General features: G+C 38.3%; 1 protein-coding gene across 1 annotated transcript in view; it reads left to right on the forward strand.

Moving 5' to 3' along the window:
* LOC146141004 (uncharacterized) overlaps nucleotides 1-15,559 on the forward strand; it is a 32,072-nt gene extending 16,513 nt beyond the window's left edge. The window contains exons 13-27 of the mRNA XM_083392776.1: nucleotides 1,135-1,301; nucleotides 2,331-2,479; nucleotides 3,098-3,213; nucleotides 3,789-3,935; nucleotides 5,273-5,387; nucleotides 6,569-6,714; nucleotides 7,534-7,736; nucleotides 8,233-8,493; nucleotides 9,173-9,293; nucleotides 10,210-10,370; nucleotides 11,146-11,376; nucleotides 12,059-12,232; nucleotides 12,937-13,129; nucleotides 14,256-14,410; nucleotides 15,260-15,559. Coding sequence (XP_083248902.1) covers nucleotides 1,135-1,301; nucleotides 2,331-2,479; nucleotides 3,098-3,213; nucleotides 3,789-3,935; nucleotides 5,273-5,387; nucleotides 6,569-6,714; nucleotides 7,534-7,736; nucleotides 8,233-8,493; nucleotides 9,173-9,293; nucleotides 10,210-10,370; nucleotides 11,146-11,376; nucleotides 12,059-12,232; nucleotides 12,937-13,129; nucleotides 14,256-14,410; nucleotides 15,260-15,559 — 2,639 coding nt within the window. The remainder of the gene's footprint in view (nucleotides 1-1,134; nucleotides 1,302-2,330; nucleotides 2,480-3,097; nucleotides 3,214-3,788; nucleotides 3,936-5,272; nucleotides 5,388-6,568; nucleotides 6,715-7,533; nucleotides 7,737-8,232; nucleotides 8,494-9,172; nucleotides 9,294-10,209; nucleotides 10,371-11,145; nucleotides 11,377-12,058; nucleotides 12,233-12,936; nucleotides 13,130-14,255; nucleotides 14,411-15,259) is intronic.
* The last annotated feature ends 273 nt before the right edge of the window (nucleotides 15,560-15,832 follow it).

A 15,832-nucleotide genomic window follows, 5' to 3' on the forward strand; every position in this document is an offset into this window, starting at 1 on the left:
CATAATAATCGGAGGAGTTTGCCGGTTTTCATAATTTAAAGTTTATTTTTTTGACAAGGGCTGGACTTGAAGTTGACTTGCTCTAATTATGACTTGACTGGGACTTGACTTGGGCAACCGATGACTTGGACTGGGACTTGACTTGTTATTTATTCAAAAAGACTTGACTTCTACTTAAGGTATTTTACGAATGACTTGACTGGGACTTAAGTCATTTCAAAATGACTTGTTTACAACACTGGTCATTTTGATAAAATTGTTCTTAACAAAAGCACTTAGTTACAAGTCAAGAGTAATTTAACCAAATAAGTTAGGTCGAAGAAACAGGTATAAAAATTTAATATCGCTTTTTAATAAACGATATAGGAACAACTTATGTTAAGCGAATTTAAATACGTTTTTGGATTAGAAGAAAAGCACTGCGGTTTTTATATTTCTATTAAACCACTAAATAAAAAAAACGTTTTATTGAGTGTTTGTTTGAGTTTGCCGAAAAAATATATTTGTTGACTTTTTCAGGCAGGTGTAAAACCTACGTAAGTATTGCCGCTTCGCTTTTCTTCAAGCAAACGCAATGCGAAGAATATTTTTTACTAAATGGCTGCAAAATGAGAGCAAACTTTCTACGGGAGTGTTTCTTAACCTTTTTAGCGCTCGTACCCCCCCAGCTTTCATGAAATTTTCTCGTACCCTCTGTCTACAATGGTCGACGGGAGTAAATAAAATTGTAATAATAGGAATTAAACTCGGTGTATAGTACGTGTTAAATGCATGCATTAAATATATAGTCTTGTAAGTTCAACAATATTTACAACACACAATAAATCAGTCAATTTAATAATGGCTTTTGTTGGTGCTTTTCGTAAATTACGCATTCTTCACAATTATGCCTAAAGAGCGCATAATTTCACACTGCATGTCGTACCCCCTGCTGTAGTGGGGGTAATTTCACCACCAAGGGGTACATGTGCCTCTGATTTTACCACCAAGGAGTACGTGTACCCCTGATTTCACCACCAAGGGGTACGTGTACCCCTGATTTCACCACCAAGGGGTACATGCACCCCTGGTTGAAAACCGCTGCTCTACGGTATATTCTTTGGTGTCCTCTCAAAAATATAACATTTTTTGTAGGAATTTGGGAAGAGGACAGCTTCGACAGTCGCGAGGATCCCTCTTCCTCCCAGCTGAAGTCCTCCCTCGCATCTTTCCCGCTCCTCACGATCGGATACTTCAACCTCCCGGAACGACCGGCTCTTCCCGACTCCAAGGAGCCGCAGTTGTCCGTGCAAACTATTGAGGTAAAGAAGAAGGGTTGTGTAGTCGGTTAAAAATAAGCCCGATTCCTTCCGACTCCGGCTAAAAAATTGGCGCCAACTATTGAGGTAAAGAAACTATCTCCTTGTTCCACAAAAGTCTATTAGACACGAATTTGCCGCCCAGTTGACAAAAGGAGAAATTGATCAAAAAAATTGAGGTTGCCACAATTATTGCTTCTCCAGTGAAGTTAAACAGTTTTAAGATGGGTGTACAATTGCCTAAAAACCTAACGCGTTTACAGTACGAAGGGGAGGTATGAAGGGCCATATTTCCAAAAGTGAAAAATTTCGAGGCTTTATCGCAGGGCCGAGAGAATTGACGGATTCAGGGGTATAATGTTTGCCAACTTGATTACGTAAATGCAATTTCTTTTAATATAATTTTGTTTGTGGTAAGTATCGTTTTAAATTGAAACGATTTCCAAATTTTTCTAATGAACGAGATTTAGTTTTATGTTTTTACACAAACAAAATTCCTGGAAACGCTTTTGTCCGAGAGGAGAAGGGTAAAACAATATACTGGTGACTGGCAGATTGCGTTTATAACGAACGTAAAATTCTAAAGGTTTACGTGTTTACAACACGTCAAAGTGCCTGTTAATTGCTTCGAGGTCTTTATTCCACAAAGAATGAGACGAATTTGTTCTACGATGCTTAAGCCAATAGCATCCTGTATATTTACAAAAGCAAAATAACAGAAATGTGGATAAAACAAACCTAAATTTAGTGGTATTTTAAAGAGACGTTGGATCAGCGTTTTACCTATTATGACAAATGACTTTAAAAGTTAATGATAATAATTTAACTTAACTGAATTATTTGCGTCTTCATGTTATATGATAATAGTTCATATAGAATATTTAGAAAGGATACGTGGCCAAAAAAAAGTTTTTTTTGCACAGTGTTTACACTTACATTCGTTCATATCATGGGAAGCGTCAAGTGCTTTGGGATTTGTTCATCGAATGATAAGAAATACAAGCTAAATCACTTCCCTGTCTTTACCAACAGTCCGTAGCGGCGCAGAGCACGGCCACTAGGCGGCCCACCACGTCCCAGATCCGGCTGATGTCGGCCAAGTCGGCCTCCAACCACCAGTTGACCAGGGCTCTCAAGGCGGAACCCGAGGCCGGATTCCCCTTCAGGAACTACGTGCGAAGGTAGTTTCGATTTCATGAATGCATTTTTACGCGCTTTACGCCTTAACGCGGTAAATTAGTTCTCGTGTAAGATTGTGCGCCTTGATAATATAATTTAAATTATGCTTTTGTCATGCGATATTTTTGTTATAGTGTGTTTAAAACAATAGTTTAAGGGGCCGAAATGTGCGGTAAATTTGGGGTTAATACTATTCAGTTTGCATCGCAATTTTTTTGGTGTTAGGAGTGTTTTGCTTAAGTCAACATGAAGCCGTCAGTATCAACTTTAGAGTAGTTTGCTTAAACTGTGTAGCCTACGTAACAATTTACTTGTTTGTTAACATTTAATACCTTTTTTGAAAAGTAATAGGCTACTTTAGACTGCATTACTCATCACTTAAAAAGTACCAACTGCTTAATAAATCATAAAAGTGTTTACATCAAACCCGCCTTTATTATATTGTTTGTATTAAAGTGGAAACGTGACGAGAGAATTTTTTTAACCAAGTAAAATATTAAGGCCTTGCGGAACACAAAAAGCGTTTTGTTGGGCGGGAATTGTCCCCGCTAATATCTACACTGTATATATGCGCTCCTTGTGAAATTCCTTTTGATTTCAAATCCTGATTTATTTTGAAGACACGAAGAAGATCACGTGACACTGACGTATGATTTTTGGATGAGCCTGGAATATTTGTCGGAATGGAGCGCGGAGCATATTCAGTCGCCCGGACACTACGCCAAGCAAAACGCAAGTGGGTCATAGCACCGCAATGACGATTTGTTAAGCCACTGTTGAAATAGGTTTTAAATTATGATACATTGCTTATACATGCACCGCTTTTTGCTGATCAATTTCGACTCAATAATGAATACACTTTTTGTCCAAAGAAGGTTGTTTTATTCACTCGTTTGAATTGCGTATTTAAATAGTTTTTGGTATTGTTTTATTCCGAGATCGGTATATTTTGTTACGTACGCGTATAAACAAATCTGTTTTAACGTTTTGAATATATATATGAAAAGGCCACTCACTCAATAATATGTATATTCTCATGGGGTTTTCGTAAAATCTCAAAAAAACAATTTATGTAATTTGAAAATAAACTTATGTAATTTAAACAATTGTAAAGTCAACTTATTACTGCGTTAACCTAAACTACCGATAACGTAACATGACATTTTAATGTACAAAGTATCCTTACCACACAAAACATTAATCAAAACATATTGTTACAATTTTAATTACCAGATGAGCTATTTGTGATAAATGGCACTTTAAAGGTAATCAATTCGAAAACACTCGAAAACCTACCGATCCCATTTACAGTCGCCTATGGAGCGGTTGAGGCTCACATGCTCTTCAATACCTTCCTCGCCAAGGATTCGCCGTCCTACATTAAACCACCAAAGAAACTGTCCGCCTCACTACACAGCCTCGAAAGATCTCTGAAGAAGTCGACCACGCCCGGAAAAAGTAAGTCGGATGTAACAGGGCGGCACAAGGCAGCGCAATATTTTTTTTTAATAATTATAGCCATATATTGGTTCTATGTAGTTGAAAAGATCGATATGACCTTCTAATGGCAATCAGAAAATAAAAATATGACCTTAAAAATGGTTGGAATTAAAATTTTATAAATTTAATTACGTAAATTTAATTACTTGAAACTAGAAATAGGACGTTCAAATTGCTTAGATTAGGAATGTAAATCTAGTTAGAAATTAAAATGTAAAATCAATTGCTTGGAACTAAGACTGTCCGTCGAAATACTTGGAGATAAAAACATGACCTTTCAATTGCTTGGAATTAAGAACGTGCATCTAATTACTTGGAAATAAAAATATGACCTTTCAATTGCTTGGAATTAAGAACGTACATCGAATTACTTGGAAATAAAAATATGACCTCCAAATTGCTTGGAATTAAGAACGTACATCGAATTACTTGGAAATAAAAATATGACCTTTCAATTGCTTGGAATTAAGAACGTACATCGAATTACTTGGAAATAAAAATATGACCTTTCAATTGCTTGGAATTAAGAACGTGCATCTAATTACTTGGAAATAAAAATATGACCTTTCAATTGCTTGGAATTAAGAACGTACATCGAATTACTTGGAAATAAAAATATGACCTTTCAATTGCTTGGAATTAAGAACGTACATCGAATTACTTGGAAATAAAAATATGACCTCCAAATTGCTTGGAATTAAGAACGTACATCGAATTACTTGGAAATAAAAATATGACCTTTCAATTGCTTGGAATTAAGAACGTACATCGAATTACTTGGAAATAAAAATATGACCTTTCAATTGCTTGGAATTAAGAACGTGCATCTAATTACTTGGAAATAAAAATATGACCTTTCAATTGCTTGGAATTAAGAACGTACATCGAATTACTTGGAAATAAAAATATAACCTCTCAATTGCTTGGAGGTAAAACTGTCTATAAAATTGAAATAAAATAAGTAAATTACCCGATGTTTAAACAATAAAATATATTTCAAATAAATATCGACAATGTAATTCCCTGTGTTAGTTTATTCCTTTATTTGCTTTTTGTTTGTGTTACTCACATTTTTAGTGTTCAATAACACAATAAATACTTAAAATTAAACCAAATCGGTTACCTTTTTTTAAAACAATGCCCTGCGACTTGACGTTGTTCTAAAATATTGACTTGACTTGGAATTAGGCTCTTTCAAAATTGACTTTACTGGGACTTAAGTCATTTTCGAATGACTTGTTAACAACACTGGTTGCATGTTTCAAATAAGAAAAAACTTTAAAATTTATCTTCAGAAACTCAGGCCGTCGTTTCTTCGAACTTGTTTCGCTCTGTTCGTCAATACGCCATCTCAACCTTATCGTCTTTCCTGCAGCGATACAAGGACCATGAAGTTAGAGTCTTCACAGAGTAAGCTTTTGCAAGGCATTGATTAAGTCATTCATATTTTACTTTTTTGTTAGTAGAAATCAAACAAATCACGTGGTCCGTTGTTGCTTGTATTTTATTGTTTGTCTAGTACAGGGTGGTCCAAGGTTGACAGCTTCGCGGGCCACAATATTTCTTGCATATGCTTGCGGGCCACATAAAGTGCTGCAAGCGTGCCTGGGGCGGATCAATGATTTTCGTAGTGCAAAAACAAAGTGCAAATATTTAATTATTAAGGTTTGCAAAACCGTCATTTTAGAAAGTTGCACACAGGGCGTATTGCGATTTTCAAACTGGTCTAACACAAAAAATAGATATTCTTGCCACCTCCTGGACACCAATTTGATGAGCAATAGTAAACTGGTTTATTTAATGGTGTAACCTTAACAGTACTTCGCGGGCCACGAACAAGGATGTCGCGGGCCACATGTGGGCCTGGGTTTGGACCACCCTGGTCTAGTATATGCATATTTATTTCGCCCATAGTTGCAATTATATCGCCCTGAAAAAGATAGCCCGAATAGGTGATCGAAACGTTGGCAATTTAATAAAAATTTTCCGGAAGAAACATTTTACAATTGAAACAATGCCTGGCAGCAACAGCACATTTAAAACGGAAACAGTGTCAAAGAATAAGAAAATATTATATGAAAATACTATAAAGCTGCAGATAAACCTCGTAAATGATGTACCTTAAGAGATTCTCGTAAATGATGTACCTTATTGAAATATTCTTAAGTGTACAATTTGGACTAGGAATGCCCAAAACTGTTTACTCCAATACCGCTACACAAAATTTAGGTTTGTAAGCATTGTTTTCCGATTTGATACCAAATGACGTCATTACTATGCCCAAACAAGGAAAATAAATAAAATTCAAAAATTCAAAGGTTTTTCAATTTCTAGAGATGATGCCTAAAAATGTTTGCATTCCAAAGTTTAACAACTTTACTTTTTTCATAACTCGGGTAGCTTTACGTGGTCTTACTCGAGTTCCAAATCCCGAGTCCGACTCCAGCAAATCAAAGCGACTCCGACTTCGCAACCCTTGTAGTAAGAATGATAGACTTGCTTCTGTAGAAAGTGTCTTTTTTGGCTTGAAATCTGCCGACCCGAACTCGCCATATCCTTCACACTTGAACATCGCTGACCCTCTTGTTCAGATCACGAGAGGGCCGTTCCATCCAGTCGGGATCCCAGAAGTCCGCCTCCCCAAGCGACTCACAGGGTGAAATGACGAAAGAGGAAGCTGACAGCACGAGTGTAAGCGAAACCACAACCACCAACTTCAGCAGGCATTGGTACAACGGTGAGGAAGCATCTTATAGCTTTGACTTACTTTAACCCAGTGCTCCGTAGCCGTTTTTCATGGTTTTCCTTGCCAGGATAGGAACATTTTCGAATAAGGTCCGACAACGTTAAATGTGACTGATATAATAGGGCTTTTAACCCATAAAATCAGGTATGTCGGACTTGGACCTGATTCTTGTAGAAATCTACACAAATCTAAAAAGCACCTTATAGCTTTGACCCAGTGCTCCACAACCTTTTTCATTTGCAGCGTGGTAAAAGAGCTAAAAAAAAACGGCGGTAAATCTACGAGATTACCACACAGGAAACTAATCAAGGCACCATAAGCAAAAGGAACGTTTCCTTATTTAATAGAAGAGCAAAATACTTTTTCCTTTCTTGTAGGTCTTACTGTCTTCTTAAATATTTTACACCTATCTTAAAGAATCTAATTTACTCGTGAACTCGTATTGAATTGTGATGAGTCAGAATTAATGGTGTGCTTTTGTAGAGTCGGTTTTACCTCTTGTAGTACTGCCCAGTGCCCAATCATAGTTACAAGTGTACTCGTATCGATGTAGAGTTACTCGTGCAGGACGAAAGTACTCGTTTTTGCCAATTGGTTACCCTCTTATTTTAATAAGTTAAAAGTGTACTCGTATCGATTTAGAGTTACTCGCTTACTCGTGTAGGACGGAAGTACTCGTTTTGCCATTTGGTAACCCTATTATTTTAATGTGTCACAAGTGTACTCGTATCGATTTAGAGTTACTTGTGTACTCGTGTAAAGCGTAATACTCGTCCATTTGGTAACCATGCTGTTTTGATACTTTATCAGACGACGACTCGGCGACCGAAACGGACTCGGCGAGTACGATGTACTCGTACGACGTGGAGCGACTCAAGCAACTCGCATCTTCCATTCGACAGAAAGGCGCCAAAAAGCCGCAGCGGGCTCCAGTCAAGAAAACGATTGCCGCCAGAAAAACGGCCCGTCTCAGGACTGCAGCGGCTCACTTAAAAGGACACCAGGCTTCAAAGGTAATGCAGAAAACGGACATTATACCTAAAACTTAATAGTTCGTGATAATGAATTGCAAAGCCAAAAAAGCCGAGTAGGTCGACATCATCTTGATTAAGACGTTTCGATACGAGCTTGTATCATCCTCAGTTAATGTGACTGATAAGTTATTCAAGCATCACCCAAAGTAATTTGTGCCAAAGACTTTTAAGCCAAGTCAAGTCATTTGTCTAAAATACTTGAGTCAAGTCAAGTCAATTTGCCCAAAAGACTTCAGTCAAGTAAAATCATTTAAAAACAATGACTTAAGAGCACAAGTAATTAACTTAAGACAGTACAACACTGGGTAACCTGTTCTTTAAGGAGTATGTGAAGGTGTATTCAACGTCTCTTTGCCTTCAGAAGCAACTCAACCATATTTTAAAAAGCACATCTGTATTTTTTGTATCCAGGGTTTAGTACAAATGTTTTAACATCGAATCAAGTTTAATGATGTCGCTCTTTTTCTTGCCGCAGGTCCAGTTCACTCTTCCGGAGAACGGCTCCGGCAAACCGGGAGAAGAACAGGCGGATGACTCCGGAGCAGAAGAGGACGGAGCAGAGCTAGATGACGATGACGTGGATAGCGAGGAGGGAAAGAGAAGAAGCAGACGTCAGAAGAAGAAGAAGGCGATGATAGCTCAACATCCGAACAGACTCACCTTCGCCGAGATCAAGGCCAACAAGCTGCTGTACACTTTTCTCAGGAAGTTTATCTCGCAGTGCGAGAGCGTTGAGGTGAGGATATAGGCTCGCGTTGCACACTTTAATAAACAGGGATATTTTCTGTTTGTGGGGTAAACTATGCACGGAGAAATGTATCTTGAGAATGACTTCTTAACGCAAATGGGTCGAGTAATAAAAATACACATTATCTATTTATGTTTCAGTTCAAGGCCAAATAAGTGATTAATTGGATTTCTGTCAATTACAATTAAAGTTTATGCAAGAATCTTTTAAACGTCGTTTTTTTAAATGGTGTCGATTTACCCGACATATTTGACTTTGTTATTAATTTTCTATTTGTCAAACTTGACAAATTTGAAGAACAACGCATTTTAAATGGTGTTTTAATTTTGGAGAATAACCTTTGTCATTTTTAATTGATGATTCTTTAGGATTCACAAAATTTTATTCTATCAAACTAGGAAACTGCCAATTATAGCTTTAAATGTTCCAAACTGGCGTAATCACAATAATCCTTTCTAATCAGTTTTCCTCTTTCACGAAAAAATATCATGCACGCCAAAGACATGAGTCCCCTGGCTTTTATAACTGTAGTGATGTAAGATAAAGATTTCAGTGTTGATTGTCCTTGGTTTGGATCCTTATCTATTATAATTAGATACCACAGCTCGAATGGATGAAATGCAAGGTATAATACCACTTAATTAGTAATTTGATAATACATTTTCAGGTTCAAAACGTGATGCAAATGTACCAGTTGTGCGACGCCCTTATGTCAGTGCCAAGCACCGAACTAGAGAGGAATGCCGCGCTCTCATCCGAGCTAGTACGAACCTACCTTCACTCATCCGGTAAGATTTTAGTAACGTGTCGACCGCAATAAAAGCAAAAAGTCAAAGGAAGGGCGGTAACATAGGTAACTTAAGTCCTCGTATACTGTTTTTTCGCTGTGTAAGTATACAACAACCTGCAAAGCAACAAATTGCATAACGATGTTCTGCAGGTGTACACTTATTGGGCTAAACTGAGCATGAGTTCTAAATTGATGTAAACTGCTTGTAAATTAAAGTAACTTAATTAAACAATATGAAAAATACTTTAATTGTGGTTTTGACTATTTTCCAGTTTCGTGAATACGGTAATTTTACTTAAACGTACATTATAAACAATGTGAGTTGTGTAATCAAGCATTCTGGAATCGTACTGGACAATGATAACGGCACACATCATACCTTTTTTCGAAAAGGCAAGGCATCAGATGTACCATATAAAGTGTGTCGTTATCGTTGGCAAGAACGACCCCAGAAGCGCTTGATCACAAAATACACAATGCGAACGTTTCAGTTGCTGAAATACGGGCTGCTGATCCCTTCATTTAAGGTTGTATGTACGAACAGGATGCATCAGGCAGTGGTGCTATGTTTGTTTGTCGACGTGCTGTCCTCTGAGCGTATGGCTCAGTTGGCTGAGCAACGGTCCCGGAGGTCGTGAGTTCGAACCTTACCACAAGCTAGTTGTTTCCTACCTTGGTCTTGCTTGCACTGTATCCGAATCAGGGTGATTGACTTCGGTAAGCCTCTCTGAAGGCATACGTTGTTGTACTGTGCGGTAACTTTATTGCGCATTTTATTTAAAAGTCGAACACCTCCTATTCTGTTTGTTATTTATGTTAAAAAGCACAGAAATGACTACTTGTCCATTTCAGCAGCCAACTTTAACGCGAATTGCACAAGAATAAAAAACTCAATTCTTGATTTACACGCGCAGGTCCGAAGCAAATCGCGATGCCATCCGAACGATCTTCGCAGCTGCTGCGAGAACTTCCGAACCCGTCCGACGAGTCGGTTCGCGAGGTTCAAGATTACGTCACACCCACCCTGGATCAGGCCGCCGCTAACTTCTCACTCGGCTTTAACACGCTGTTGAAGGTATTCAGACGAATTAAACATATACGGGCGGAGGAACTAAATGCTTGACTTGAACGCAAGTCATTGGGTGTCTTTATTTATTAAAATTTGTAGGCCCCCACCTCTGGTTAAGAAACCCTGCTTTAAGGCATTAGTTTACAGAAGCGGTATAATAATAAGTATAAATAACCAACCGTTAAAGTATAAAATTTTACTTTAAACAAAATAGGAAACGGCTTCGTGCTAATATGCGAGATTATTACCCCGACTCTACCTCTGTGGCAGCACCTGTACCCTAGTAACAGGTTGCTAAAATCAATGTTGTGAACAAGTTTGAATAAATAAGTCAATTTCAACAAGTCAAGTCCCAGTCAGGTCATAATTAGAATAAGTCAATTTCAAGTCAAGTCCTTGTCATAAAAATTAAACGTTAAACTATTAAATTTGGTAAACTCACCCAACTATGAGCAATAACTCAACTAAAAAATAACACAAAACGCAACATCTTTGTAAAAAATGCTTAATAAAAACACTTTATTTCTGCCCAGTCGTTGGTCTAATTGACTTAAGTCAAGTCAAGTCATTTGAAAACTTAAGTCAGTCATTAAAACACTGGCTAGAATACCAGGCTAGACCATGATTGACTTGCTCAGCCATTTTCGCCCTCTTTCTTGACCAATTGGAAGAACAAGCCACAACTCTTACATTCTTTGTTGGTACTTTTACTTAGACCTCGTTCGCCACCCAGGTCTACTTTTAAGTAAAAAAATCATGCCCCTTTGTCAACCACGCGCAGGAATACAAACTAAACATACGAAGTGACCTCGGACAACATCTTACCACGGCCGAACTGGCGCTCAAGACCCTCACGCTTAAGCCGAGTAGCAAACGACGCAGAGCATTAGGCAAGCACTCGGCTCGCCAGACGCCCACTAGCGACCACAAGCTGATCTTCATGGAGTCGCTGGATCGCGCCAAAGAGGGCAACCTCCCGTTGGAGCTGGTGCACTTCTACAAATACCTACAGGTCAGTTTTTGATACTCTATTACAAACATACTCCGTTTAAATACAATACACTGTTTTTAATTGCAAAATTCGACTCTTAGAATGAAATTCTTAGGTTGAGTTTCATTTATTAAAACTGTGTTGACCGATTATAACATTTGAAAACTACCTATTTAAAGGTTAAATTCATTTACTTTTGTGTTACCTTTATTTCTTGTACCTCTCAGTTGAGATCACAATTTTATGTCAAAAAAATAAATAATAATAAAAATAATTATGTTGTTGCTAGCGCTTTCAAATATACCTAGTTCTTTATAACCCAACATTATTACCTCTAATTTTGGTAACTAAACAGGCAACACTTGTTTATCTTAATCGCGGCGACGAGGTTAACTATAATTTAAGGCTTTAAAAATAAATTAAAAGGCTACTGCAACAAATGAAACTTTTTAACTGTCTATCAATTTGAAACAAGAAGAACATTTAAAACAAATCCAGGTAAAATAGTTTGTAGAACATTTCTATCGGAAATCATAAAAGCAATGCTGTACGAAAGCTGTCAAATAATATATTTAAAAAATATTTCGCAGGCCTTTGAAACTTCCTCACGGACCAGTGTTTTAAAACCACTGCCTTACATGGAGACAAAAAACCATTCTTACCAACGTTAAACTGAAAAACTAATCGTTCTCCTTATTGTCAGGGCTTCGGCAACCAGGAGGGTTTTCCCCTAATCCACAACGACCTGATGTTCTACGTGGAGGTCAACAAGTTCTTGGCGTGTTTCCACTCTGACCATGACCTTGTTCTGCTTAAGGCCAAGATCAATAGCATCAGGGATTGCTTCGTCGACTCGCAGATGCAGCCCACCTTACAGGTATATATTGAGGGCCTAATACGTTTATTTGGTTGAAACGTTGCTTTTGGTAACTGCAAGAGTTCGTAAGTGTGTGCTGGCCTGGTTCTTTAGTTTGTTGCCTTGTTCGTTAATTTAATACGCCTTCAAGTTAGGTCAAGAGATTTAATAACAGCGACTCAAGTCTACTTTAAAATATTAATAAGACGCGAGAAACTTTACCTTTTAAAGCCTTTCTGTCCCGACCAGCAGTTTAACATAGCCTGATTTTCGCCAAAAGGACGCGCACGGATACCGCTGTAGGACGTGGTCTTTAAAAAGTCGTCTAACTGTTCAATTTTATATATTTATTTATTTATTTCTACTTTAATACTTTTTTTATTCTTCTGCCTAATACGTATACTGTTACGTTGTCTATTCAGATATACTGACGATGCCGTTGCCGGCGAAATATATATATATATATATATTTTTTTAACATCTTACTAGCTTTGCTAGAGTATTCTGCTGTTACTGTTACTGATCAGGAATTTAGGTCGACGTTTATCTTGCAATGGTCAAGATGATTTCCAACATTACATATTCAGTGAAACATTAACTGTTCAATATATGCGTGCCTGCGTTGGTGTATTTCATGAATTGTTCAATAATGTAAACCACACAAACTTGCTCAACATCGCGCGCATTTCGGATCCATCTTTCAACGTCCCTACACATTCCAACAGATCGACATTAAGACGGGAACAGCCGAGAGGCTTCGACGTGCAATGGACGCCTTTGTGGCCGACAAGGGACGAGACCCACACACCCCCGGTTTGTTCGAAGACGCTCAACACACGGTATTCAACGAGCTGCTGCCATTCTGGGCCGGCTTCGTTACAGCAATGTCGCCGTCTGAGAGAGAGGGAAAAAGGCCTGGTATGTTGAGTTTGAGGTTAACATCCACTAAACAAGATAAAATCAAAGCCCATACAGAAGTAGGTATCAGTTTTGCAAGTTTAGAATATTTTTTTTTCATTTTAATCATTTAAATGAATGAATAGTTATTCGAAACGTTTAAAATACTACTTACTTCTGCATGGGCTTTGATATCCTACTACAACCTCCAAGCATTATGGTCCAAGGCTGACAATCATTACAGTAAACAGTCAGACAAGCACGTACAGCTGTACTTGCGAAACACTCAATAAATAAACTTCGAACAATAGCACAATGACTCCGCGATACGGAGAGAATGATGATTATTGCTGATTTTAACTATATTTTTTGTGGCTCCTAAATAGCTTACATGGGCAAGATGTTGGTGGTTAGTCTTTCGTTAGCATACGCAAGAAAGAAAACGACAAGAAAATCGGGCATTTAGATCAGAATTTGATCTGATTACAGTATGGCCATGCCCCTCGCTCAAACTGTATTTTTTGCCTTGCCTATTTTAACCACGTAAATGCATTTTTTTATGAATTGCATTTTTAGTATGTCTTGACATATTTTAATAAATTTGTTTTAGCCGAAAAGCGTCGTTCGTTTCATCACAACATGCAAATTTAAAATTTTGGCAACCCAAAGGATATAAAGGCGTTTTTTCGCTAGATGCACCTTACTAAAATAGATTTTGTCTCAAAATAAACATCTATTCAACCTAACACTTTAACAAATTGTCGAACTGTTTAGTGTTCTAAACATTACTTTTTTGTGACGTCACGTTTTGATGTACCTTTGTGACGACAACTCTAAAACAATCATTCCCCCCAAACAAAAATCCTATAGCGGCCCCTATAGACTTGTTCAACAAAAACAACTAAATGTGACCCGCTACAACAGTGGTTCTCAACCGGGGTGCCGTAGCACTCTCGGGTGCCTTTTTTAACGCTCAAGGGTGCCAACGTTACAGTTAAGCACTCAGCAAATATAGCAGCAATAGTGCCGCGAACTATTCATAATGCCTGGAGGGTGCCGCAAGCCGAAAAAGGTTGGGAACCACTGCGCAAGAGGTTATACACGTAAAGCTCACTACAAATATGCTGAATCTTTCCTATTTTTTTAGTCCTAAAGGGGGAGCGGATGCACCGGCGCCGACTCGAGGCGTTCCTGAAGAGCCAGGACCCTGCCGTGGTGTTTCCCCTGCCCGCCAGTCACCCCAAGTTCGACATGAAGGGAATTGAATTCACCTTTTCGGTCAATACTGGAATTCAGTGGAAGGTGCGTAAGAGAAAGGGCTTTTGTTAATGGCTTGGTTTCAGTACAGCCTTTTTACGTCACGGTTATGACGTTATTAGGGACTCTATGAAAAAGTGTGCCTTTCGACTGTACAGTAGAAAAAAGTGTGTGTGTGTTTTTTGTTTTTTTATTTTTGTGTTACGGTTATGACTTTTATGACTTTGTTGGGAAAATAACATGTCTGGGAATTTGTGCATTGTACAAGATCCACTTTACCCATGTGTTGTGATGTTTCAAGTTTCACAAACACCAATCGCCTTGCCAGCCCAGACAAAATAAGCAATTGACAATTAAACGAACTTATAACGGTCTTTCTGGAATATTTTAAGCCGGCCAAATTCATGAAAATTGCGCTCGCCTTGCAAAAGTTGATCAGACAAATTAAGGACTTTTAATGGCATTTTCGAAAAATAAAACCTGACAATTGTGTGTAAAGACTTTGGTGTAAAGACTTTGGTGTAAAGTTTGTAAGCAATTGCTGTATACTTGAATCATGTTATAGGGTTAGTAAAAAAACTTTGTTTTTTTAAATTTGACTTCCGGCAATTTAACGTAACATAGATTTAAAAAACGTTTTATAGATTTAACATAGATTTAAAAAACAAAAGTTCAAAAAAGTTACACCTGGATTTTTTAATAGATCAAAATGCCTGCCAGAATGTACCATTTTCGTGGTAATTCATCGATTTGATTAAATACTATCCTTCAAAAAAAGTGAAACACTTCCAGAAACGTCAGCGGCACACCTGACATAGTCTCGGCGGAGTACTGATCTATCTAACATCACCATCTCATAATACTTTTTTCACTTTGTTCTGTTAATTCTTACAGGCCTGGAGCGAAGCTTCGTCCAGTCGTTCCAGTACGCCTCCCATTAGTGGGGTCATCGAAGTGGTCAAGGCACCGCCCATATCCCAACGCCGCATTGTCCGGAGGTCAGGGTTCACCATCAGGAAGCTACCCAGCAACGCGGTCCCGGGCCAGCAGCCGGTCAAGGGTGGGGCCAGGTCTCAGGCGGGCGCCCAGGGCCCCAAGGGTCAAAGAAAGGGGCCAAAAATGGCGGCGGGCCGCAAACAGCAGGGTAGCAGCGATAGCACGAGCGTTTTGAGTTATACAACGTCTGTATGCTGATAGTAGCGGCGTCGTTTGGTCTAACATTTTCTAAATCGTGCTTTCAAACCCTTTTTAAAGATTTTTGAAAACACCAGCACACCCGTACAACGCATTGCTGGCTGCAATTTAATTCGTTTAATTACCTATTCATCGCTGTCCAATGTCAACATCACGATCCACTTTAATCAACCTGTTTATCTTGCGGTTAACTTTCCGTTTTATTCAGTTGCTCGCTTTCACTAAAAAAGTTTACTCTGATACAAACAAAACTAACATTTGAACAAATTTTGC

The sequence above is a fragment of the Ascidiella aspersa genome, chromosome 6, assembly GCF_963924565.1.
Source record: "Ascidiella aspersa chromosome 6, kaAscAspe10.2, whole genome shotgun sequence".
In the NCBI taxonomy this organism is placed as follows: Eukaryota; Metazoa; Chordata; class Ascidiacea; order Phlebobranchia; family Ascidiidae; genus Ascidiella; species Ascidiella aspersa.